Source organism: Camelus dromedarius, chromosome 2 (assembly GCF_036321535.1).
Source record: "Camelus dromedarius isolate mCamDro1 chromosome 2, mCamDro1.pat, whole genome shotgun sequence".
NCBI classification, from domain to species: domain Eukaryota; kingdom Metazoa; phylum Chordata; class Mammalia; order Artiodactyla; family Camelidae; genus Camelus; species Camelus dromedarius.
The window spans coordinates 4,353,531-4,377,215 of NC_087437.1; the positions used below are offsets into that span (position 1 = coordinate 4,353,531).

General features: G+C 43.6%; 1 protein-coding gene across 1 annotated transcript in view; it reads right to left on the bottom strand.

Annotated features, from left to right (window-relative positions):
* Window positions 1-23,685, bottom strand: part of LOC105088773 (collagen alpha-4(VI) chain) — a 110,125-nt gene that overhangs the window by 12,957 nt on the left and 73,483 nt on the right. Inside the window, exons 22-33 of the mRNA XM_031466360.2 lie at window positions 22,236-22,298; window positions 20,374-20,436; window positions 19,326-19,388; window positions 18,730-18,792; window positions 16,745-16,795; window positions 15,017-15,052; window positions 14,846-14,908; window positions 13,468-13,530; window positions 11,110-11,145; window positions 10,074-10,110; window positions 7,659-7,670; window positions 7,077-7,570 (exon numbers count right to left, since the gene is read on the bottom strand). Of these exons, the coding sequence (XP_031322220.2) occupies window positions 7,077-7,570; window positions 7,659-7,670; window positions 10,074-10,110; window positions 11,110-11,145; window positions 13,468-13,530; window positions 14,846-14,908; window positions 15,017-15,052; window positions 16,745-16,795; window positions 18,730-18,792; window positions 19,326-19,388; window positions 20,374-20,436; window positions 22,236-22,298 (1,044 nt within the window). The remainder of the gene's footprint in view (window positions 1-7,076; window positions 7,571-7,658; window positions 7,671-10,073; window positions 10,111-11,109; window positions 11,146-13,467; window positions 13,531-14,845; window positions 14,909-15,016; window positions 15,053-16,744; window positions 16,796-18,729; window positions 18,793-19,325; window positions 19,389-20,373; window positions 20,437-22,235; window positions 22,299-23,685) is intronic.

Here is a 23,685-nt window from a genome sequence, read left to right on the forward strand (position 1 = left end):
AAACTCCCATCAGCACCAGAGATGGAAACCTCACAGAGTACCTGGAGCACAAACCAGTCATCTACTTGGGGCTCAAAGCTTTACAGTAGTTTGAATCAGCACCTCTGGTGATGCCCTCAACCAGCGTCACTCCTGAAGGTCCAGCCGAGGTCCTGATGGGACTGGCTGGGCACTAAAGGCAGGGATGTATGGCGGGTGGAGGGGGCGGGGAGAATGCAGCACAAGGCTTTGCATCAGTATGCTCTTCTGTTTAATAGTCAGAAAGACCTTTTCTTGCAGGATACAGACAACCCTCGAACCTCAGTCCCCATTACTGAAGAAAGCTGCATGGGCCCTGAGCTGGAGGGGCCCACGGGGTTCAAGCCAAGACTTCAACTGCTGACTAAGCTGCCATAAGCCCCAGGACAACGCTCCTTCCCGGAATGGAGCTGGAGGAGGCTCCTGGCAAGTGCCGATAAGGAGGACTTACCTTGGACAGAGAAAGGGCTGCCTGGACACCAAGGAGGGAGAGTTAGAAACCACTGGGCACCCAGTAAGGGCTTAGGGAACAAGGAGGGAAAACTGAAAAAAATCAGGGAAGGAAAAGAAGACAGTAATCACGTCCCCGGTGACAGACCCTACCAGGTGGCATGGTCCCACCGGGACTGCCGAGAAGCAGCTGACTCTTCTGGGTGCCCCAGCGAACACTGGGGCCGACCTTGGATCGAGGGTGTTGGGTGGCAGAGCCGGAAGAGGGAACTAGGGAACATATGTGGGAGCCAATTAAGAACTGTGCCCTTTAGAACCAGTCACTTCACCTCTGACCATCGCACACCCATGCCTTATCCTATTAACTTGTGTGATAGCCTTGAGAGAGGTGATCAGGCAGCCATACTGACCCTGGCAGATTAACCACAAGGGAAAGAAAGTGCCAGGCTGTTAAAAACAAACAAACAAACAAACAAACAAACAAACAAACAAAAATAGGTTGTTTCTTTTACACCGCAGCTGGCTCCTTGGCTCTGAGAACATAGTCCTACAGCAGGACGACTTACGTCCCACAGCTGCTGCCTGGACCCCAAGGACAGCCCCCAGTATCTCTTTCTTTGTCCTCTTTCTCCCCGTGAAGAGAGGGGAGAGCTCCACGGGAGGAAAGAGCCAGTAACAGGAGGTGCCTGGCACCAGTGGAGGGAAGACAGTGGGGGCGGAGGCTTCCAATAAAGAGACCCTGTGGCCGACTGAGTTCTGAGGCTGTCTCTGCTGGCTGCCTGGCTGACGGCTTCCCACTCGAATATTGTTTGTTTTTTTTAACAGAGGTACTGGGGATTGAACCCAGGACCTATGCATGCTAAGCACACACTCTACCACTGAGCTATTACCCTCCCCTCTTTTCTGATTTTGTCCCTTCTCTCTCTGAATAATAAAGCAGCTTCCTTCTTCCCTTTGTCCCTTTGCCTCTATGAAGAATTCTTTCTCAGTCGGTGGGCAAGGACCCACACATCGGCAGGGGAAGGCGGGGTGGCTTGCCATCTGTTTGGTGAGCTTTCCAGTTTGTGGGTTTCTCTATCTGTTAAGTCTGAGGATGAGCCCAACCTGCCTCAGACTTTAACATTCATGGAAAAGCCACCAGGGGAGTTTAATAAAAATGCAGAGCCTGGCTGATTCCATCAGGGGAGGAGTTTTAGAGCTGGCATTTCTCCAAACCCAGGTGAGGCTGCGAAGCTGGGGGTCCCAGGACCACCCTTTGAGTAGTGAAGAGTGAAGTGATGAGGCATGAAAAGCATGTGGCCTGGCAGCTGGACCTTCACAGGTGCTGTAATAGATGGAAGCTTTCCGATTTCATCAGCAGTAGCAGGGCCAAGGCGCACTCTTAACGACCTTGAGGAGGTGACGGTGACAACGGCCTGTACTGAGTACACACACGGAAGGGTCACACGTGCCCGTAGGTGCTCCCTCTTGCAACTCGCACCACAAACCTGTGAGCTGGTCACCATTTCACAGGTCACTAGGTTGAGGCAACTGTGACAAAGGACATGTCCAAACAACACAAGGGACAGAGCTGGAGTCTGAAGCCTTGTTTCCCTAATTCCTCCCTCGGTCACTGATCCCGGTTCTCGGGGAGTAACAATCTAATGGAAAACAGCAGCCCATAAGGCCTTGGCAGTGGGTCGTCTACGGCCCCTGAAACCAGGGTCTAGACAACCCAACACTTCCTCCAAAAAAAAAAAAGAAAAAAGAAAAAGAACTTCCTCCTGCCACTTCTCTGAATTCTAAAATAATACCAAAAAATTTTTTAGTTACTCCCAAATTCCCTTTGGCCTCCCTCTTAATATGTTCTTCTTCTAAAGCTGATTGGTTTTTGCCTCCATGCTAGCCAGTATTCCATTCTTCAGAATGGAAAAGAATTCCTTTATTTTTAAGCACAACACACAGAAATAAAAACAGGGCCAGCTCATAGATCTGTCACAGTATCCTTGTAAAGATAAAATCAATACATGGAAAGAACTCAGAACTCCTCAGCTATCTCCTTTCCCTGTTTTTGACGTTTGAATTAAAATCCCATGTCTAATGGGAGTTCCATACCTTGAGCAAGCTTTTTACCTTCTCTGGGTCTCAGTTTCATCTGCAGAGAAATGAGCCCATAATCGTCGTTAATTCTTTGGGTCTCTGTAAGGATCAGATGAAGCAGGAAGTGAGGAGATCTCAGCCTAGTGCGTGTATCCATAAATGTGAGCTATTTTTCTAGCTATTGTTTCAAGGGAACAAATGCTAGATTTTTATTTTTAAAAAAAAAATGAAATTTGAAGCCAGGCACACAAATTGCATTTTCCCTGTAATCCTCCACTTTTTTGGCTTTAAAAAAAGGGGAGGGGGGCAAATTAAGCCTTGTATTTTGAGACACCAGACAGTTGAATGGTTTTTATAAATGAGATTAGGCACACAGAAATCCTGATGCTCTAATACTGTTTCCTTTAGGGCTGGGAAGATTCAATGGATGCCTTAATAAGTCTTTTCAAGATGCCTTACCACCTCCAAGCCTGTTCAAACAGACTGAGAAGTTAGGGCACCTGTTTACACAATCAAATTCAAATTGAACAACCATCATTTTTCCAGAAGCATGAGAGTGTTGTTCTGAAAAATAAAGTAGCATAGAGATGAAAGACAAAAAGCCCCATCGATTGTCAAAGAGAGCCCCCACACTGATAATTCAGAAGAAAAATTACAGGCTATTCCCATGACCCTGACCAGATTCCCCTAAAGATAAAGCACAGAGCAGATTATGGGCTGGAAGATGCTCAGCTGGGAAGAAATGAGGATTTTCTGAATGGCTCTAAGGATGGGGTTGCCCTTTTTAATGGTTTCTCCCCTCGCTGTCATCACCAGAAATTAGGTCATTCGTTACATGCGAGCTGGTAAGTAGCAGTTAACATCCTTTGTAAATTGTTAAATTTAAGGAACAGAGTCATCTCCCAGAATCGTGGGGCAAAAATACATCTAAGAAACGAAGAGGAGGGCAGACAGTAAGGACAGAGCTGACAGGCACGTATCCTTAAGTTGGCAAGTCCTTCTCACACACTATGACATCCTTTCACTGGAACCTAAAGCAACTAAGAGGGCAAGAACATCTTGACGAAGGATCATCCAAACGTTGTCTGCCCAGAACCCCCTCTCAGAGAGCAGCACTGATGAACACTGGGGGGGGAGGAAGGTGTGGAGTCATCGTAATTGTACCCTGAGCATCACTCCCCAAACGTTAGGACAATGCCTTTTTGAAAATAGACCATTACACCTGGAAGGGAGCCTGGATAACATCTAGCTGGGACCCTCTCTCCATTTTAGAGCAAAATAAGACTCAGAAGGACAAAGAGACCTTTCTCTCCAACGGCACCTCATCGCTGATGAGAAAGCCCAAGACAAAAGCTCCATGTCTCACTGTCTGAAACAAAAGCAAAACTAAACGAGTGGGGCTACGTCAAACTAAAAAGCTTTTGCACGCCCAAGGAAGCTATCAGCAAAACCAAAAGGCAGCCTACCAAATGGGGGGAAATATTTGCAAACCGTCTATCTGATAAGCATACAAGGAACTCACAAAACTCAACAGCAAACAAAAACAACCAACCTGATTACAAAATGGGCAGAGGACCTGAATGGACATTTTTCCCAAAGACGACATCCAGATGGCCAACAGGCACATGAAAAGATGCTCAGCATCACTGATCATCAGAGAAATGCAAATCAAAGCCCGTCAGAATGGCTACTACCAAGAAGAGAACAAATAACAAGTATTGGCGAGGATGTGGAGAAAAGGGAACCTTCATGCTCTTCTGGTGGGAATGTAAGTTGGTGATAAATTGGTGCAGCCACGGTAGAAAGCAGTATGGAGGTTCCTCAGAAAATTACAAATAGGACCACCAGATGATCCAGCAATTTCAATTCTGAACATTTACCTGAAGAAAACAAAACACAGATTCAAAAAGATCCATGCACCCTCATGCTCAGGGCAGCATTAGCTATAACAGGCAAGACATGGCAGCAACCTGTGTCCTTCAATACATAAGTGAATAAAGAAGATGATTATATACCTGCATATACATATAGACAGAGACATATATGTGTCTATGTACGTATATATACAGTGCCATGAAACGTGAAATCTTGCCATTTGTGACAACATGGGTGGACCTAGAGGGTGTTATGCTAAGTGAAACAAGTCAGATGGAGAAACACAAGTACCATGTGGTTTCAGTTATGTGTGGAACCTAAAAAACAAAGCAAATGAACAACATAACAAAGCAGAAACTGACTCACAAATACAGAGGACAAACTGGTGCCTCCCAGAGGTGAGGGGTAGCGGAGATGAAGGATATAGGTGAGGGAGATGAAGAGGTATGAACTTCCAGTTGCCAAATAAATAAGGCGAAAGGATGAAGTGTACAGTGAGGGGAATACAGTCAGTAACTAAGTGATATCTTTGAATGGTGACAGATCGTAATGGGACTTAATGTGGTGATCATTTTGTAATGCTAATCAATTCCCTATGTTAGACACCTGAAACCAACAAACTATTGTAAGTCAATTATACTTCAATAAAAATTTAAAAATAAAAATAATGGACTGTTACGTGTTTCACCCTGCCTTTATTAACCCATTCAGGCAGTTATTGAGAATTGCCCCATCCCCCACCCCATCCCTGTCCAGATATTCTGCAAGGCAAGAGGGATTAATAGGGAACCAGGAACTCACCCTCTGCCTCTTAACTTTGTTTCTCAAAACCCAAGGATGGACTTTGTCACCATTTTGCCTGTTGCTTCTTAGAAGCATAGTCACAGCTGTGTCAGCAAAATCTCTCACCTCTCACCCCTTGTTCAATGTTCATAGAAAATTCCACAGTCTCGCACAGTGGAGTTCATTAGCTATTAGGTGGAACCATCTGACATTGCCATTTCTGCAGGTAAGAAACAGCTGAATATTGGCCATGTCACAGAGCTCAACCTGATATTCCTCAGCGCCCTGAAATCTCTTAAAAAGAGAATCATCCTTCATTCTGATAAATCATCCTGGATAGTTTGTGAGAAGGTGTTACCTGGGTCTCAGAAAAATAAAGACTTTGGTCAGGGAGGAAGGGTATGCTCAGTGGCAGAGCGTGTGCTTAGCATACAGGAAGTCCTGGTTCAATCCTCAGAATCTCCATTAAAACAAACAAATAAATAAACCTACTTATCCCCCACAATTTTTTAAAATAAATAAAAAAGTCTAGAGAATAGATCAATAAATAAATGTGGCATGGCATGCATCCTGAGAAAAGTCTAATTCAAAAAGACACTTGCATCCCAGTGTTCAAAGCAGCACTATTTACAATAGCCAAGACATGGAAACAACCCAAATATCCATTGACAGATGACTGGATAAGGAAGCTGTGGTGCGTTTATACAGTGGAATACTACTCAGCCATTAAAAAAAATAAAATAATGCCATTTGCAGCAACATGAACCTGGAGATTGTCGTTGTAAATGAAGTAAGCCAGAAAGAGAAAGAAAAATGCCATACGATATCACTTCTAAGTGAAATCCAAAAAAAAAAAAGAACACAAATGAACTTACGTACAAAACAGAAACAGACTCACAGACATAGAGAACAATCTTATGGTTACTGGAGGTTAAAGTGGGTGGGAAGGGATAAATTGGGAATTTGAAAATTGCACCTCTTGGGGAGTGATGGAAATGTTAGCTATGCTGATTGTGGTGGTGGTTTCATGGGTGAACACAGCTATCAAAATTCATCAACGTGTACATCTAAAATATGCATAATTTACTGTACAGGAATCATACCATAATAAAGGTGATAAATGAGTGAATGAACGAATGAATGAATGAATGAATGAATGAATGAATGAATAAATAAATAAATAAATAAATAAATAAATAAATAAATAAATAAATAAGGTATATACACACACTAGAATACTTCAGAAGAGCAGAAAGGAAAAAAAAAAAAAAAAGACAATATACCCAGCATGGATGAACAAAGAGGACAGGCATGGCATTGAATGAAAGAAGCCAGTACAAAGAATTCAGGACTCAGTGTGCATGAAGACCCCGAACAGGTGAAACTATCTGACTGTGACAGAAGCCAGGAGCATCTTATGGTTCAGAAAGAGACAAGAGAAAACTTATGAAATGATGAAGGTGTTCAATGTCTTGAACCATGTCTTGGTTGCAGGGGTTTAACCCTATGTCAACATCCATCCAGCCGTAGACAGGATTGGTGCGCCATCTCCGCACGTTACCTGGGTATGGATTTTATAGCCCGAGTGAAAAAGAAGAAAGAAAAGTCCATTCTACCGACCTCATGATACCGGTTAGCACAGTGCTTCAGCACAGGCTCTGAAGGCAGGTCAAATCAGTCTGCCCCTAATAAGGTATCTGACCTTTGATGATAGACTTAACCTCTCTAAGCCTTGGATTTCTTCTCTCTGGAAGGGAGATGCATGGTAACACCTACCTTGTAGAGTCCAGGGAAGAATTCAGTAAGATGGTGTTCACGAGGCACATGGCACTCACCCTGGACCCCCCCGCCTAGCCGCGGCCCCCACGTACCAGCAGAGCCTCCGGGAGGTTGTGCCCCTCCGTGAAGGTGATGATGGCAGAGGTGATGCCCAGGGCGCTGAGCTCCAGCGTGGCGGTGCTGATGGTGTCGGCATCCTGGGCCCAGCCCGCCTGGAAGAACACTGCCACCTTCCTGAGCAGAAGGCCCGAGCGCACGCGCTTGAACAGGTGTCTTGCCACAAACCTCATGGCGCCCCCGAGGCTCCTGCTGCCGGAGGGCGCTTCCAGGGCCATCTCCCTGAGCGCCCGCAGGAGCGCGGGCCTGCCCCGGTAGTCGGAGAAGCGAACCAGGTGGTCTGTTCTGCTGTTGTACGAGACCACGGCCACCCGGGCCCCCGTGCGGCAGTTACCCCCACTTATTTCCATCTTCATCAACAGAGAGACAACAATGTCTCTCATCCTCTCAAACTCCAGCTGGGAGACGTCATTTGATGTGTCCAAGGCGAAGACCAGGTCAGTCGGGAACACTGGGCATCTGGAGACACCTAGACACATGGACACGCAAATTTGGGATTGTCTGTAAGGCCTCTCAACAGGGGAAGGCGGGCATGAATAAGAAGAAATGTTATTTACCTATTGAACAAGCTGGAAGGGGGACGATTTGGGAGAGAAGAGAAGACACCGTTAGTTACCACGGGCAACAGCGTGTTTGACACGTGAAGGCTTCGGCTGAGAACCATCTCCTCTGAGACACTCGAGCCTCCCTGCCTCCTGCCTGAGTGTGGCAGAGACCTCGACTTGCTCCCCAATGCCCACTCTCCCTTTTTTCCAGGACAGAATCCCAGTCTCTGGCCAGGGGTCTGGCTGCCTAGAACAAAGACGATATTTCCCGGGGTGGGTAGCCAACTTACTTAGTTCTGGATAATAGAATCAGAAACCTGGCGGGCACAACGTTCTTCTCCTTTTCTTTCCTTTCCCTGCTGGCTGAAGCTTGATAGACATCTTGGACCATGAGGTGACGGGGAAATAGCATCCTTGCCCCAGTGGCAGAGCAAGAGAATACAAAGAGCCTGCCTCTCTGAGCACCGTGGAGTATCAGCAGCCCCAACTGGCCCCATCCAGGCTCCGACATGGTAACTACGTTTGTGTCTGTGCTTCTGGGCACTGAGCTCACACTGTGCTCACCTTCAACCTAATATCCTGAGCTACTCTGCAACTGTATCCACACATACCCACGTACATATACACACATACCTTAAAGTACATACATATAATAAAATATATATTATATTATATTATGTGTGAGTGTGTGTACACAAGTAGTCTATTTTCATGGAAAATAGTAGAAAGCAAAAAATTAAAATCACCCTTAATTTATCATATGTATGTGCACATATGCACAGATATACTTTGTTGTTTTATTTTATAAAACTTGGAGCTCAGGGTATGTTCTATTCTGAATCTTTTTCTTTTCCCCTTATTGTGTGATAAACATCTATTCTTTCCAACAATAAATTGAGAGCAAAGTCATCTGGTCTAACATGGACATCTCATAACTTCTTCCGCCAGCATCCCTTACTGGAACGTGCATCTGTGCATATCTGTCCAATTACAGCCCCATATAAGTTCTGATAATGCTGACGTGCATTAATGGCTCTTCAGAAAATTTGTGCCAATGGACATGCCTACATTTCTCAACTTTGGATAGGGATTTTTTTTTCCCCTCATTTTAAAAATCTTTCCAATTTGAGCCACAAAAGAGTATCTAGTTTTAATTTGTATTTTTTGACTTCACGTGAGGTCAAACAACGGCAGATTTATTGTATTTTTTCTTTTCTGAATCCTCATTCATGTCTTTGGCCTGTTTTCAGTCTAAAAGACCTTTTTACATTTAGGTTTAGCAAATATGAAATCTCTGTGTTTGTAGATGAAAATGGTTGAGTAGCAGCGAGTTTACATATTTCAACATGATAGGGTAAAAAAGATAGGAACTTTGCCTGGGTTCATGGCTTGCAGTGCATATTTTTTCCCCTTTTTTCTGTTTGTTTTGGACTTCACGGTGCTCTTGAATGCAAAAGGGGTTTAACTTTTTACACAGCCAACTCTGAGACTCTTTCCCTTGGTGGTCAAGATAACGGTATTATTCTTTATGATTTCAAGGAAAAAAGATTCCAGATCTCCTTGAACAGCAACTGGATGGGAATGGACAGAACGTGGAAGAGTTAGCATCTTACAGGGCAGGATGATAGTGGAGAAAATCCAGCTAAGCAGTTTGCCAGATCAGCGTTCTCTCCCTGTTGCCAGTGAGCAGAGAAATGTGCATATTATAGGATGCAAATATCCCAGAGAACATTAAGGACAGTAAATGAATTCCAATCTGGGAATGTGACAAGGCATTACTTAGGATTCAATGATTAATATTTCCATTTTTAAAACAAATGTTAATTCAAAAGGTCACATTCTGCAGAATAGATAAACAAGATTATACTGTACAGCACAGGGAAAAATATGTAAGATCTTGTGGTAGCTCATAGTGAAAAAAAAATGTGACAATGAATATATACATGTTCATGTATGACTGAAAAATTGTGCTCTACACTAGAATTTGACACAACATTGTAAAATAACTATTACTCAATAAAAAATGTAAAAAAAAAAAGATATGCAAAAGGTCACGTTCATTACTAAAGGCTCTCCATTAATCCCTCTTCTTTAAACGGAGGAAATAAAAGAACAGAGCTCCTCTCTGCCTGTCTTGTGATAAAGAAACGCTGAGCTTCAGACACGCAGGTGTATGATTGTCAGTGTGTTGCATGAGGCGCCATATCGTGGTGGAATTTTTCTTCCTGCCTTTCACCCACTTCATTTTTCAGACCACACTGGGGACGATGACTTACCCAAGGTGGGGACTGAGCTGAATGTTAATTTATAATAGCCTTCTATGATGGACCACCTCAGTCAAATCCCCAGATGACTTCTGTCCCCAGCCCACGATCCATCCCCACTTCACATCACTGGCTCCTTTGGAGCCTTTCCCACACAACTTACGGCAGTTTTCTCGAGCAAGATGGATGATTTCGCAAGGCTGTGAGAAAGATGGAGAAAGAGAGGAAACGGTATTTAATTTGAAGCATATCTCTCCTCACCCTCGTGACTTAGAAATGCCATATGGATGTTATCAGTGCCTATCTTAAGCTTCTGAATCCACAAAAGGAAACCCAAAAGTTCTTACAGCAGATGGAACTCCCCAGAAGTTATCATTCTAGATCCAGTGGATATTTTAAAATATTTGTAGCATTTTATATACAATAGAGTGCCCATTTGATTAGAGACAGGCAGATGAGGGGACCTCTTTTTTTTTTCCCCCTGAAGGAATCAAATCTGCTTTTGAAGAAGTTGAGTTCCAGGAATCTCAGCACAGAAGGCAGAGGAGTGCCTTCAAGTCTTGGAGCTGTGTATTAGTGATTCCTGTGACACTTCTTTAGAATGGCGGCCAAGACCCTCCAACCCCAACACCTCCCCTGGAATTCTGCTTCGTCCTCTCAATGCTGTTCTTCCCTCGACCTCACCACTTCTGGCTTCTCAAGTGCCCCAAGATCTGCCCCCGCCTCCCCCATAGGTACCTTGCTCCTGGGAGATGAAAAATCATCGTAACTTTTGAGACTGGTTCCAGGTGGACCATAAGACAGAGTGGTCTGTAGTACACTATGTGTTGACTTATAAATACTTTATAAGCAATTTTTGAAGTTACAAAAAGGCTTTCTTTCTTTCTTTCTTTTTTTTTTTTTTTTTTGCACAGGGCTAGTAGCCTCAAAGTCTTTCATTTTACGTCAACTAGTGTTACTTTAAAATATCCAGATTTAGACTCTTATTCTACACTTTAAATTATTTAAGATATTATTTCAGCATTTAAAATATTATTCTGCTCCTTTTATTTGATTTGGTCATACCCTACCAGAGCAAAGTCTATAAACTAAGAACTTGTAAAAGAAGAAACTAAGGAACCTTTACAGAGTTCTATTTTGTGAAAGTGGAAAACTGTGTTCTGAAAATAATCAAGTCTAGAATTAAAATCTTCACATACCGTCATATCTGCCAAACCTTGGGGGCCCTTGATGCCCTGGAAGGAACAGAAATGGGTTCAAAATGCAAGATTCTGGAATTCCAATACAGTACAGTGAAGATGGGATCCAATTAAATTTAAAAGCTTTTGCACAGCTAAGGAGCCCATCAACAAAACTAAAAGACAACCTACAGAATGGGAGAGAATATTTGCAAATGATGTGACCAACGAGGGACTAATTTCCAAAATATACAAACAGCTCATACACCTTAATATCAAAGAAACAAGCAACCCAATCCAAAAATGGGCAGAAGACCTAAATAGACATCTCTCCAAAGAAAACATCCAGATGGCCAACAAGCACATGAAAAGATGCCCAACATCACTAATTGTTGGAGAAATGCAAATCAAAACTACAATGAGGTGTCACCTCACACCCGTCAGAATGGCCATCATTAAGAAGTCTACAAATGATAAATACTGGAGAGGCTGTGGAGAAAAAGGAACCCTCCTACACTGTTGGTGGGAATGTAAACTAATGCAGCCACTATGGAAAGCAGTATGGAGATTCCTTAAAAAACTAAAAATAGATCTACCATATGATCCAGCAATCCCACTCCTGGGTACATATCCGGAGAAAAATATAACTCAAAAAGACACATGCACCCCAATGTTCATAGCAGCACTATTTACAATACCCAAGACTTGGAAACAACCCAAATGTCCATCGACAGATGACTGGATAAAGAAGCTGTGGTATATTTATACAATGAAATACTACTCAGCCATAAAAAAGAATAAAATAATGCCATTTGTAGCAACATGGATGGACCTGGAGAGCGTCATACCAAGTAAAGTAAGCCAGAAAGAAAAAGAAAAATGCCACGTGATAAAGCTGATACGTGGAATCTAAAAAAAAAAAAAAAAAAAGACACAAATGAACTTATCTACAAAACAGGAACAGATTTCTGGACATAGAAAACAAACTTATGGTTACCAGCAGGTAAAGAGGGTGGGAAGAGATAAATTGGGAATTCAAAAATTGCACCTCTTGGAAAGCGATGGAAATGTTAGCTACCTTGATTGTGGTTGTGGTTTCTTGGGTGTCTACATCTATCAAAATTCATCAAACTGTACGTCTGAAATGTGTGCAGTTTACTGTACAGGAACCACACCACAATAAAGGTGTTAAAAAAAAGTTGGCAAGAGAGTTTGAGAAGGTTCACCGTGTTACACAGAACACCTTCTGCATCACTCCTGGGCCTGGAGTTCTGTCTGACTCCTTAAGGAAGGAGTCAGAGTGTCTAGGAGATGAGTCCCAAACCCTGGAGTGCAGGATGCCCAGGGAGATGGTACATAAAGACTCCTAGAAGACCATTTATTTAAAGACCAAGCCACAGTCTGGGACAAATTCAGGAAAGGACCATTCAAGACCCCAGGACCATTTATAGGCAGCTCTCAGGTAGACCCCAGTCCTCCCATCCTTTCTCCTCTGGCCACCCCCCACCACTCTATCTACTCCCTAGTGTCGCACGAGCCTTCAGAACAGAGCCACCTGACCCCAGCCACTCTAGGAGTCTTAAGATCTTTGTTCTTATTTGGACTCTGCAAGGTAGTCATCTGTGACTTCCAGCCACTCGTTAAAATCTTCTCAGCTTTTCTTTCCTCATCTGTGAAATGGGCATGAGTGGTCCTTCCGCTTTTAAGATGTTTTTATTCTACTTTTAAGATTTCAGCTGCACCCCTCCGGTAAACCCCAAACTGCAGTGAAACCACCTGGTCCAGCCCCCGGCCACCTCACCGTCCCATCCTCCATGAACGATGGCCTAGCCTCTTAGGACGAGATATGGGGTGAAACAACAACAGCCTTGAGACTTTCCTTTCAGACCAAGTACCTTCCAGGGAATTTTAGAAAGCTCTGTGGGCTTGCAACATCGTCCGTTCAGGTAAGATTATATAAATGTCAGATTTTGTTAGGAGTTCTTTCTGGTTTTTGCATAATTATTGTTATGCATCAGGATTACATGGATAAACTCATTCTCTAGTGAGTTTTACAAACTGTTTTTTGTGTATTTAGACAGATTAATAAATCTCCACCTAACAGTGTAAATCAACTGTAATTCAATAAATTTAAAAATAAATAAATCTCCAGCCACTCTAAAATCTTCCCCACATTAAGTCAAAATATCTATACTTAATAAGTACCATACTGTGTAAGGACTTGAGGCTAATGTCCTCTAAAGCAAATCTGACCCACTCCCTATGGAGCTCCAACTGTGCATTTGAAACGTTCATTTCTTCTTAGAGATGCCTCTTGTCAAATCCTTATTTGTTTTTACAGAAAGGTTGAAAATAAAAGAAAGAAGAAGTCCACGTTACCACTGGTCCTGGAGGGCCTGGGTCTCCTGGAGTTCCAACAAACCCAGGAAGTCCAGCATTCCCCTAAAAAGGAGCAAAACCAGAGGAATAAGCCGCTGCCCCCACCATGAACACAACGTGATTAAAACCAACAGACCTGCTCTGGGATTCCAAGGTGTCATATATCTAAGGTCCAGTGAGGCTGCTATGGACCAGTCAGTTTATGAACCGTGATCAGTGGAGTGAGACCCAGAGGCTAGAAAGAGAAGGGAGTCTCTTTGAGGGAATCTTCTCAATCCCCCTACATACCTGACCCCTGGCAACAGGTGTACACACACGCACGCACACACACACACACATCCGAACAGAGCCTTAAGTCGCTTCTCAATACTCCGCTGAGGCTCCAGGTCATGTAATTAAAAGAATGCAGGAAATGTGTATCGAGGGCCAGGCATCAGGAGAAAAGAAACTCCCCCATTACCTTCTGGTCTTCAGTGTCTCAGAAAAAGTATATGCTAACCACCGACTCACTGCCCGTCTTACAGGTATTTGAATGGATACAGCGTGATCTGCACGTAATTGGTGCTTTATCTTTTTTAATTTTAAACAAGAGAGAGAAGTCCTTCCGAGCAGGGAGCAGGCTAATCCTAGCCAGCAGCAAGCCAAGTTAGGCGTAGATCAGATTTTTCTTTATGTCCTTGCCAGGGTATGAAAACATCAATTACTGAGTGCCCAGAGGGTACACATCCTCTTTCCATTTCCCTTTTCTGCCCTGAACACTAGTCCATGGCCTTTTCCCAGAAGGCCTTCCTCTCTAATGTTTATCAGCTAAACAACCAAGGTTTTAGATATCCACAGGGTTACCCTTCCCAAAAAGAGCTGCCAATGATTGCGGCTCTTTAAGACTGACTCTTCCGAACCTAACGGAATGGCTTTTCCTGGTAGATTCTCTAAACAGCACGGTGAAAACATGACTGAGAGTCCACCAAGATGGCAGCCGCATTCTTGACAGTCTAATCTGGAAGAGTCTAGTCCTTGGAAGAATCTTAAAAAAAAAATGGTAATGCTTGCCTTGCAGTTAAAGCGATACACTTCCAAATGATGTCCAGATTTACCAAAGACAGCGGTGCCCCCAACTTTGCTTTTTTAAGGTTGATATTGCATAACTGAACCTCCAACTTCAATTTCCTGTCGTTATGGTTTGGTGAGCTGCATTTGCCTTCAGAAGACGAAGGACAGCGGGACTAAGTAGGGAGTGACCAAGGAAGGTGCAGGATGTCCTGAGGAGGACACGGGCTTCCTGCTAAGAAGTCCATTAACCCAGTGGGAGTACATTCCTGTGAGGAAAGTGTCATGATGTGACCTTCTGTGGGTTTGGGGACATTCCCTTGGTTCTTACCCTCTTCCCTCTGATTCCTTTTGCCCCCTTTTCTCCTTGGGGGCCTGGATCACCATCTTCTCCCTTAAAAGAATCAAAAGTAGGACCTTGAGTGTAAAGAAAAATAACAAGTGCAAACAAATGACACATTCTGCATACCGGAGTGCCAGGAGCTTAAAGATATCTTCTTACTTGTGCACCAGGGTAGCCAGGAAATCCAGGTTCACCCTAGTGTCAGAAATGAGATAAGGTCTTATTTAGTGTCATGTGATTAAGATCTTTCTTTGACATTCCTTGGGGGGGAAAAAAGAAGAAACTATCATTGGAAATAGACTCAAAATAGGTGCCAGAAAAAAAAAAAAACTATCACACAATTGTTTTCTTGAGTTACTCCCAAATGGCTATATTGTATTTCAATTATCCAGTGTAATTGAGTTTTACAAATTCTTCCTCCCTCCTTGATAATGAAACTTTCCTCTCAAGCATTTTTCAATCTATAGGTTTAAATAACCAGAGGGATGATCCAATGGAAACCAAAGGGAAGGGAAGGGCCACCACACCGACTGCTGGGAGGCAGGTGCTCACTGTCAGACCAAAGACGGACTACAAAGCAAGAATTCACTCAACAAATATTCACTTAGCACCTATTCTGTGCCAGGCACTCCTCTAGGCACCAGGAAGTCAGTGGTGAACAGACCAAAGACCCTGCTATCAGGGAACCGACCTGCTAGTGAGGAAGAGATACACAGTCTGTCAGGGGGAGCTCAGTGCTATTCCAGAAAAAGGACTAAGGAATAAAGAATGACACGGGTAGGGGCAAGGGGGTAACTATTTTATATAAGGAGGTCAGGCAAAACCTTTTTGTAAAGGTGGCATTTGGGTAAAGACCAGCATGAACTGAGGAAGCAAGCCAAGCAGATATCTGGGGAGAAGAGCATCCCGGGGGAGGAGAGAGGATGTGAAGACCGTGAAAAGGGCGTGAGCGTGTGCTGTGCTGGAGGAGCAGTGAAGCAGAATGAGGGGCGGGGGAGGGGCAGGAGGCGACCAAGTCGGAGAGCTCACGGAGGGGCCAGATGACGTGGAGTCTTGTAGGCCATGTAACAGTAGGGAAACTCTGAATGACATCAGAAGCCACAGCCGGGCTTGGAGTAAAAGAGTGACAGGATCTGACATGTGTTTAAAGGATGGCTCTGGTTCCTGCGAGGAGAGCTCACTAGAGGAGGCGGGGGCAGAAGCAGGGGGAACACGTAGGTGGCTACTGCCTTAATCCAGGTGGAAAATCACATTGGCTTGGCCCAGAGGGTGGCAACGGCAGTGGTGAGATGTGGTGCAATGCTGGACAGACTGTGAAGACAGACTCACCATTGTTTGTTGATGGATTAAGTGCAGCGGGTAAGAGAAAGAGACTTATTTAAGACGACAGAAGCATCTGTCTTGAGTAACTGGCAGGATGGAGTCTCCACTCCCTGAGATGAAGGACCGAGGTGCTTTATTTAGGAACACTGAGCGCAGCACCATGCATTCTGTCTGGGGAAGCTCAGGGGGGCATCCACATGGAGAAGACGGTGGTCTCAGAAAAGGAGTACAAATTGTCCAGAAGAGGGAAATGGGGAGGGACATCCCAAAGAGAAGCAAGAGTATTTACAAAGGTAAGACACTGAGAAAGGGTCTGGCACACCTGGAGCTGGGGTGGGACCATCCGGCACAGGTGGAAGATGAGGTAAGGAGTTTGGTTTTTAAATAAGGGAGAAATAAAATCAGCTTTCAGTTTTTAAGGAGGGAACTGTGGCAGCTACGAAATGTCATAAACAACCTATAGAAATGATTTCCGGCATATGCTTGGGTAATAACCCTTATTCTAGTAAAATAAAATAAAAACTCTGGTCCTTGGTTGAGAATTCTCTGAAAGGTAACCCTCACCTTTGTTCCTTTTCTTCCTGGATGTCCATATCCATCTGGGCCAGAAAGACCCTAAGAAAATAATACACAATGAATTGTAGAGTCATCCAGATCAATAATTGGTCAATAAAATCATCTGAACGCAGATAAATCAGCAGTGCAAAGAGGCGGGGGGGGGGCAGAATGGGCTTGGCAGAGGTTTATCCCACCTTTGTAGGATAAACATTAGACTGCCTTCCTAGGGTTAGGAGGTGGTAAGGGTTTAAAACTTTGAAAGACCATGAGATAAGTAAGCTTGTGTGTGTGTGCTTTAATTTTTAACCCCATCTTCAGCAAGATTCTGACCTCAGCAAGAGGCTACCTTGGTTGCAGGAAGCCAAATCATTGCACAAAAGCTCCCCTTGAGCTAAACCTGCTTTCTTTGTAGGATAGAGTAACAACAGAAGAAGCTCCCAAACTGGTAAATCTCTAGGTATGAAGACAACTTTGGAGGGGGGAAAGATTAAGTGAGATTGTACATGGAAAGCATGATGTCAGGCACACAGAAAGTACTTGATAAGTGGCCCTGATTCTGCTGCTCACAGTGGCCGTAGTAACGGTGATGCTGGTGGGGGGTTAATGGTGGTGGTGATGGTGGCGGTGGAGGTGCAGGTGGTTCACGGTGGTAGTGGTAATGGTGATGATGGTGTTGTTGACAGTGGAGGCAGTGGGGAGGGAAATCAATGCGGTGATGTTCATGATTATGAAAACGTTGATCATACTGCTGGGATCTTAGCATCCGAACATACAGACAGTCAGCATTCCATAATAAAGAGTGAATTCAGAAACCTTTGAGATATTTTTCGCTAAATGGACAAAGATGGCACCTACATCAAGTAGATCAACTGAGAAGAAAGATTTTAAAATTTTAAGCCATAAAAATCAGTGCTATAACTTAAGGAGGAAAATGTGAACTATTAGAAAAGAAAGAAAACAAGGTAAAGAAAATGGCCCAAAATAAATTATTTGCAGGGGGGAAAGGATGCAAATGAGATTCAGTTGCTGTTATTCCAGCTTCTCTCTGCAGACGGACATGCCGTGTCTCCAGCACTGGCAGCCCCAGGTGCCCAAACCGAGCATTTTGGAAATGTCCCCTCTGATGTGACGCCTTCAAGAAAGGCATTGCTCCTCAGCTTGTCTGGCCCAGGGAGAGGTCAGGAGGCGAAAGTTGCATTGTTTTAAATCAGGATTCTTTATTAAGTTGAACAGTATTAAGGTCATCATCTGAGTTGAGTATAGATGCTAAACGTTATTTGCCACACTTGATAGTAATCCCATTCTTTCGTTCTTTTCTTTCCCTTTCTGCATTAAAGTTTAAGTTTCTTAGGCCTGTTTTTGTTTCCTCTCGTTGCTAACAACAGATGCAATTTCAGTGCTGAGTGCGGAACAAGAGCAGGTCCTCCGTGATGAAAGAGATCTCAGAAATGTGAGCTGCAGGAAAGACAACATTATGCCCTATCATAAAGCTAATTCCTGTGAGGTGGCGAATTGGAAAGAGTCACGAAATAACTAACTTACTCTCGTGTTTGGAGAGATGACTAAGGTATAAATGCATAGCCTGCAGACCATCCTTGGTCTCCAAAGCCTCTTAAAATTTAAGTCTGCAACTCTGATTGGCTGTCTTATTTATTTCTCTAGGGGAAAAATATTGTTTCCTTGAACATGTCTGTATTCCTAAAGGCTCAAATGCTCCTAAGACATCTTGGTCTTCCAAAGAGAAGAGGGTCCTTGGAACTTCCCTTTTCAACAACATGTGAGAAGGCAGGATAAATTCCAAAGCATCTTTGGATTCTTTGTTAATCTGAGGAGTTTGGGAATCTCTGGACTGAGTGGATTCACAACAGCTCTAGTGATGATCACATATATGTAACCCCAAATATTTATCAAGAATATTAGAATTTTGTGTGAAACAAGAACAAACAACAAACAATTCGATCAGGAATCCAAAACAGAGACTCTAGACTTACAGGTTGCCCTCTTGGTCCTTGTTGACCCAGTGGTCCTCTTTCTCCTGGAACACCACGCTCTCCCTTGTATGATGAAAGGTAAAGACAAAAGTAATTTTCTGCTGTGAGTTCATGCAATGTTATTTCATTTTCCTCGGATATGTTGCAGTCACTCTTTTTAAGTCCTATTGGCATCATCCTACAGTCTAAGGTCAGTATCTTCCTCTAGACTTTGTTAAATACAGGTAACTAGCAAATCTAGGAAAGATTTTGGTGCTGAGAATTAGCAAGCCCAGGTACGCAGTGCCAGTTACAGAACTTCACATCACCATGGCTTTCTCTAGGGGCACGTGTATGACTCTATATTTGAGTCCTTATGTTTATCTATCTATTGCTGTGTCCTTGTCTAGTGATCTGTGTGACCCTCTATCTGTCCATCTTCCTGTATGTCTTGTCTATACATCTTCCCTTGTCTATATCCGCCTATCCAGCTGTGAGGTAATGGACAGTCAGTATCGTCACCAACGGCATCAGACACTCATGCCAGAAGTGATCTCATAATTCATAGACGAGACCCCAAGCTGCAGTCAAGGAAAGGTGTGTTTTCTGACACTTACCTTCATTCCTCTTGGTCCGTCTTTTCCTTTGGAACCATTTGGCCCTGGAAGCCCAGCATTCCCCTGTAATGACACCACAACCCAAATGATCTGTAATGTTTTAGACAATTAATTTCATCTTCCAAAGTGCATCATACACACATGTAGCCTCTGAGCTGGGGGCTTGGGGCGGAGGAGCAGGGTGTTCTGTGCAAGAAGTCACCTCTCCCACATATCAAGAATGGGAGGGAGGATCTGGCTACCAGAGGGGAAGAACACCATCTGGTTAAGAGATTAGGAAGACAAATGCCTGGATTTTAGCCGCTCTGAATTAAAAATACGATCAAATGAGAATGAAAACAATACCATCGGTTATGAGGCTAGAGGTTTCCCGAACAAGAGAGAGGCGGCTCAGGCCTTCTTGGAGCTGCTGTTTGAGTCTCCAGGTACTCTAAGCCCTGACTTACATCATGCTGCTCAGGTGTTTCAAGCTCTCTCAAATACTCCTTCTGTAGGAAGCCGCGCCTGATCGCCTGCCTCAGTCTGATCTGACCCTTCCACGAGCCCCGGGAGACCGAGTGGGCGAGGCTCTCATCAGGCACCAGAAAGAAAGACCCAAGTGGGAGGCCAAGTCCAGCCACTTAAACGATCCAGATGAAAAGTCATTTCATCTCTTTGAGCCTCAGTTTCCTCATCTCTATAAAAGTAGGGTGATTTTAAGTAATGCTTCCTTGTATGATTGTGAGGAAGACGTTAGTCATTTACCCTCCTTTACACTACTGTTTTTCTCTTGCACTCTACATAAGGATAAGCCTGTGTCACACACCTTTGAGGCTCAAGCCCAGTCTCATTGATCAGTGTATTCCCCCAAACGCCTAGAGTAGAAGGGGTACGGAGCTGGTGATCAAGGGCTACTTCCTTGAAACAGCTCTTTCTAGAAATTCCTGATGCCCACAGATCCCAGAACAAACGGGGTAGCCTTATGTTGTTTGCCCAGGAACACGCAGGTGCATGAACCGGCCCTTGGTAACGAGCAGCTATGTTGTAGCTGTCAGTCTCTCAAACCTACCTGAGCACCCGGTGAGCCTTTTTCTCCCAAAGTTCCTGGCGGTCCTTGCCTTCCTCTTGGTCCCTGGTCCACAGATGAAATTTAAATTCAACCAATTTTTATCGAGCGATTTCTTTTCCATGTACCCACAAGACCATCTTGGATGCCGATGGAGGCACAAATGAAGGTGCTCTGACCCACCACGATCTCATTCATCACACTTGAATCAAGCAGCCTCATCACCCTGAAGCACCCAACACGCTCCCACCAAACTCCCTCCATCGGGATGTGAGTCCTCAGTATCTACATTTTTAACCTCCTCTCCAGTTGAATCTGACACACACTAACATTTGCTTCTGTGTTTTAATTCACCCAACTAATTTTAAATCCTAAAAGGGGAATGAGAAGAGCTGTCAGGAAATTGATCTCCTTTGAAAAATCAACCTTTTCTTTCTCCATATAAAGGCTAAGGACAAGCGTTCACATTCTGATGTTATCAAGAGCCCAAACACATGGAAAAGTGGGCTAATCTCACTGTGCACCTTGCTGGGGGGTGTTCATTTTCTCCCCGATCTATTTTACTTTACTTACTTTACTGATTTCTTTTTGCCGCTTTAGATTTTCTCCCACTTTTCTGAGAGATGCTTTCCTCTGTGAAGGATTGACCGGGCTTCTCCATCCCTGGGTGAGGTTTTTTAATCACCATCCCATACCATCCGCAGTGGGAAGGTGAGAATCCAGGGGAGCTTTTACCGATTATCTCCCTCATGGTTCACAACATGACTTGCTCTCCTGTGTTCAGCCATACAATGAAGTGAACCCAAAGGAGAAGCCCAGGACACAACAGTGGTGGGGGGTCCACAGTTAAATTTGAATTGAGCCAGTGTTCAAGAGGAAAGCCGTAAGTATCTCTCAGCTCTTCCCCCCTAGGTTGTGGACACTATTTTCTACCATAAAATAAATACAATCCCATCTCTAATTACACTCTGATTTGACCCAGCTCTTTCTTCAGTCCCTTTGTCAAGTGCAAAAACAGCAGAAACTTTCTTAAATGACCGTCTGACACTCATAGGATTTTTAACGTTACGGAGAACGATTCAATGCGTTAGTAAAATTTGTTGTTGCCAAGTTCCTCCTTTTAAGGGTACTTGGAAATAATGTGGCTTAAAAAAAAAATGTAGAAAGTGTCCCAGAAGGGTTTACAGAATGACAGATTTGGGTTATGCTTAGGGGATTTCAAAGGAACTGGTTGGAAGTTTAATTTCTGGTTATCACTCCATAGTTTACAAGGCCCCACTGGACTGAATCCTTCAGGGTGAAACCCTGGCCTTCATGGTCTAAATGACCCAGCCTGTTTGCAAAGTGCCCTGTGTATACTGGCTACTCAGTAAATACTCTGCTGATTTTTCCTGCCAAATTGATCCCAATTTTAAAGAATTAAATCCTATTTGAGTAATTTGCACTCACAGCTTCAGAGGCAGTAATTCAGAGCACAGGCTTCATAACTAGACTGCCTGCGCCTGAACCCAGCCTCCGTCACTTCCTAGCTGTGCGAGCTTGGCCAGTTTACCTCACTTCTCCAGCCCGCCCCCCTCCCCCGCCATTTCTCCCCTCTAAAACGAGGATGATAAAACCTCCCCACTGAAGGCTTCAATGAACTAAGTAAGACAAGTGCCTAGGGTCGTATCTAGGACACAACAAAAGCTCAATAAATATTAGCCATCGGGGTTTAGCCTCCCCAGAAAAGACGCTACACAATTTGCTTAGGGAGGCCCTGGCAGGGAGCATCCAAGAACGTTCCGATACATGTTAAATTCCTATCAGAGAAGTTAAAATTTCAAACAAATATTGCTGAGCACTAAAAGCAAGTTCACTGATACAACCTGTGAGCCTGGATGCCCAAGCTCTCCTGGGTAACCTTGTTCACCAGATTCTCCACGCATACCCTGTCGAAAGGAAGAAAACTCAGTGAGTTCTCCAGGCATCTTCAGTGTTCCTGTTGAAGGCAGCCTTCCCTGCAAGAGGTCACTTGAAAGCCACAAGAGAAAGGCAAAATGATCTGAAGGTCTGCACTCAGTCCTCTTAGGACACAGAATCAGGGAGGAGGTGGGGGAAGGGGTCCCACTTATTTGCTTAGGAAATTCTTATTGTCTTTTCCAGTCTCCTTCCAAACAGCTAGTTGTTTAAATATAAAAGCACTTTGTTTAAATAACCCAAACTCCCAATTTACGTATTAACAGTTCCTAAAAGCCCATCCATTCCTTTTAACGGCTAGATGGTCCCTGGTGTTAAGGACCTTTATCTCCTGTGAGGAAACTCAATATGTCGAGCTCAGCAGCATGTGTGGCATTTGGGGACAAAGGCACACACAGCACACAAAGAAATAGCAGAAAACTGGTTTTAAAACCCTACAGATTCTTACAGCACTGAGCTAGCTCTCTAGGCACAGGGTGAGCTATTAAAATAATTCATCTGGTAACTGACTTAATTCCTCCCTCAAGTTAATATTTCCATTTCTACAGAGAAGATACATATTCCAAGATTGAGGATAATACCTGTTTTGTGACCAGTGCTGCCTTCTTTTTCACATTGCTCACTGTTGACTGGGTTACTGATTAGTCACAGATTTGCAAAGACAAGAAACCCTAAGCTCAGAACGAAGCAATAGGTGGATCAATGACTTGTGCTTCTTAAGTTCTTTAAACCATTCAGATAAATTGGAAGCTCTTCTACTAATCATTCCTGTTAAATTGTTCTATTCTTCAAGAGTTGATTTCTAGATTCGTAAGTGTGAGTCACGTTTTAAAAGGCATGTAGCTAGACATTTTGAAATCGTTTGGAAGATGTGGGCCAATTTGCTCATCACATTAGTGACATTTGTAGTACAACAGATTGGAAAATGATGTGGCTCGGTACAGCAAAGGTCAGACTCTTTTACATTTATACTAGGGAAATCATTACAGCAAAGAAAAGCAAGAACAAAATAAAAGCCCCGTGATACAGCGTTTTCTTTTCATCACTGTCATATTTAAACAAATAGAAATTATCTAAATGTTCAACATTAGAATGGTTTAGTAAATCACTGTTCTTCAACAGAGTAGGATATAATGCATTAAAGTGATACTAGTAAGATTTGGAAACATAGAAAAGCAGAATATAAAATAGTATATACATTAAAAACAGCTCTTTATTATGTATGCAAATAAAGGAAACATACAAACAGGAAAATAATTGCAGGAGGGCGGTGGGTTTATGCACATTTAAAAAATTAATGATATTCTTAATTTTATCTTAAGTAACAGAAAGTTTTCCCTTATTGCCAAATAATCTGTG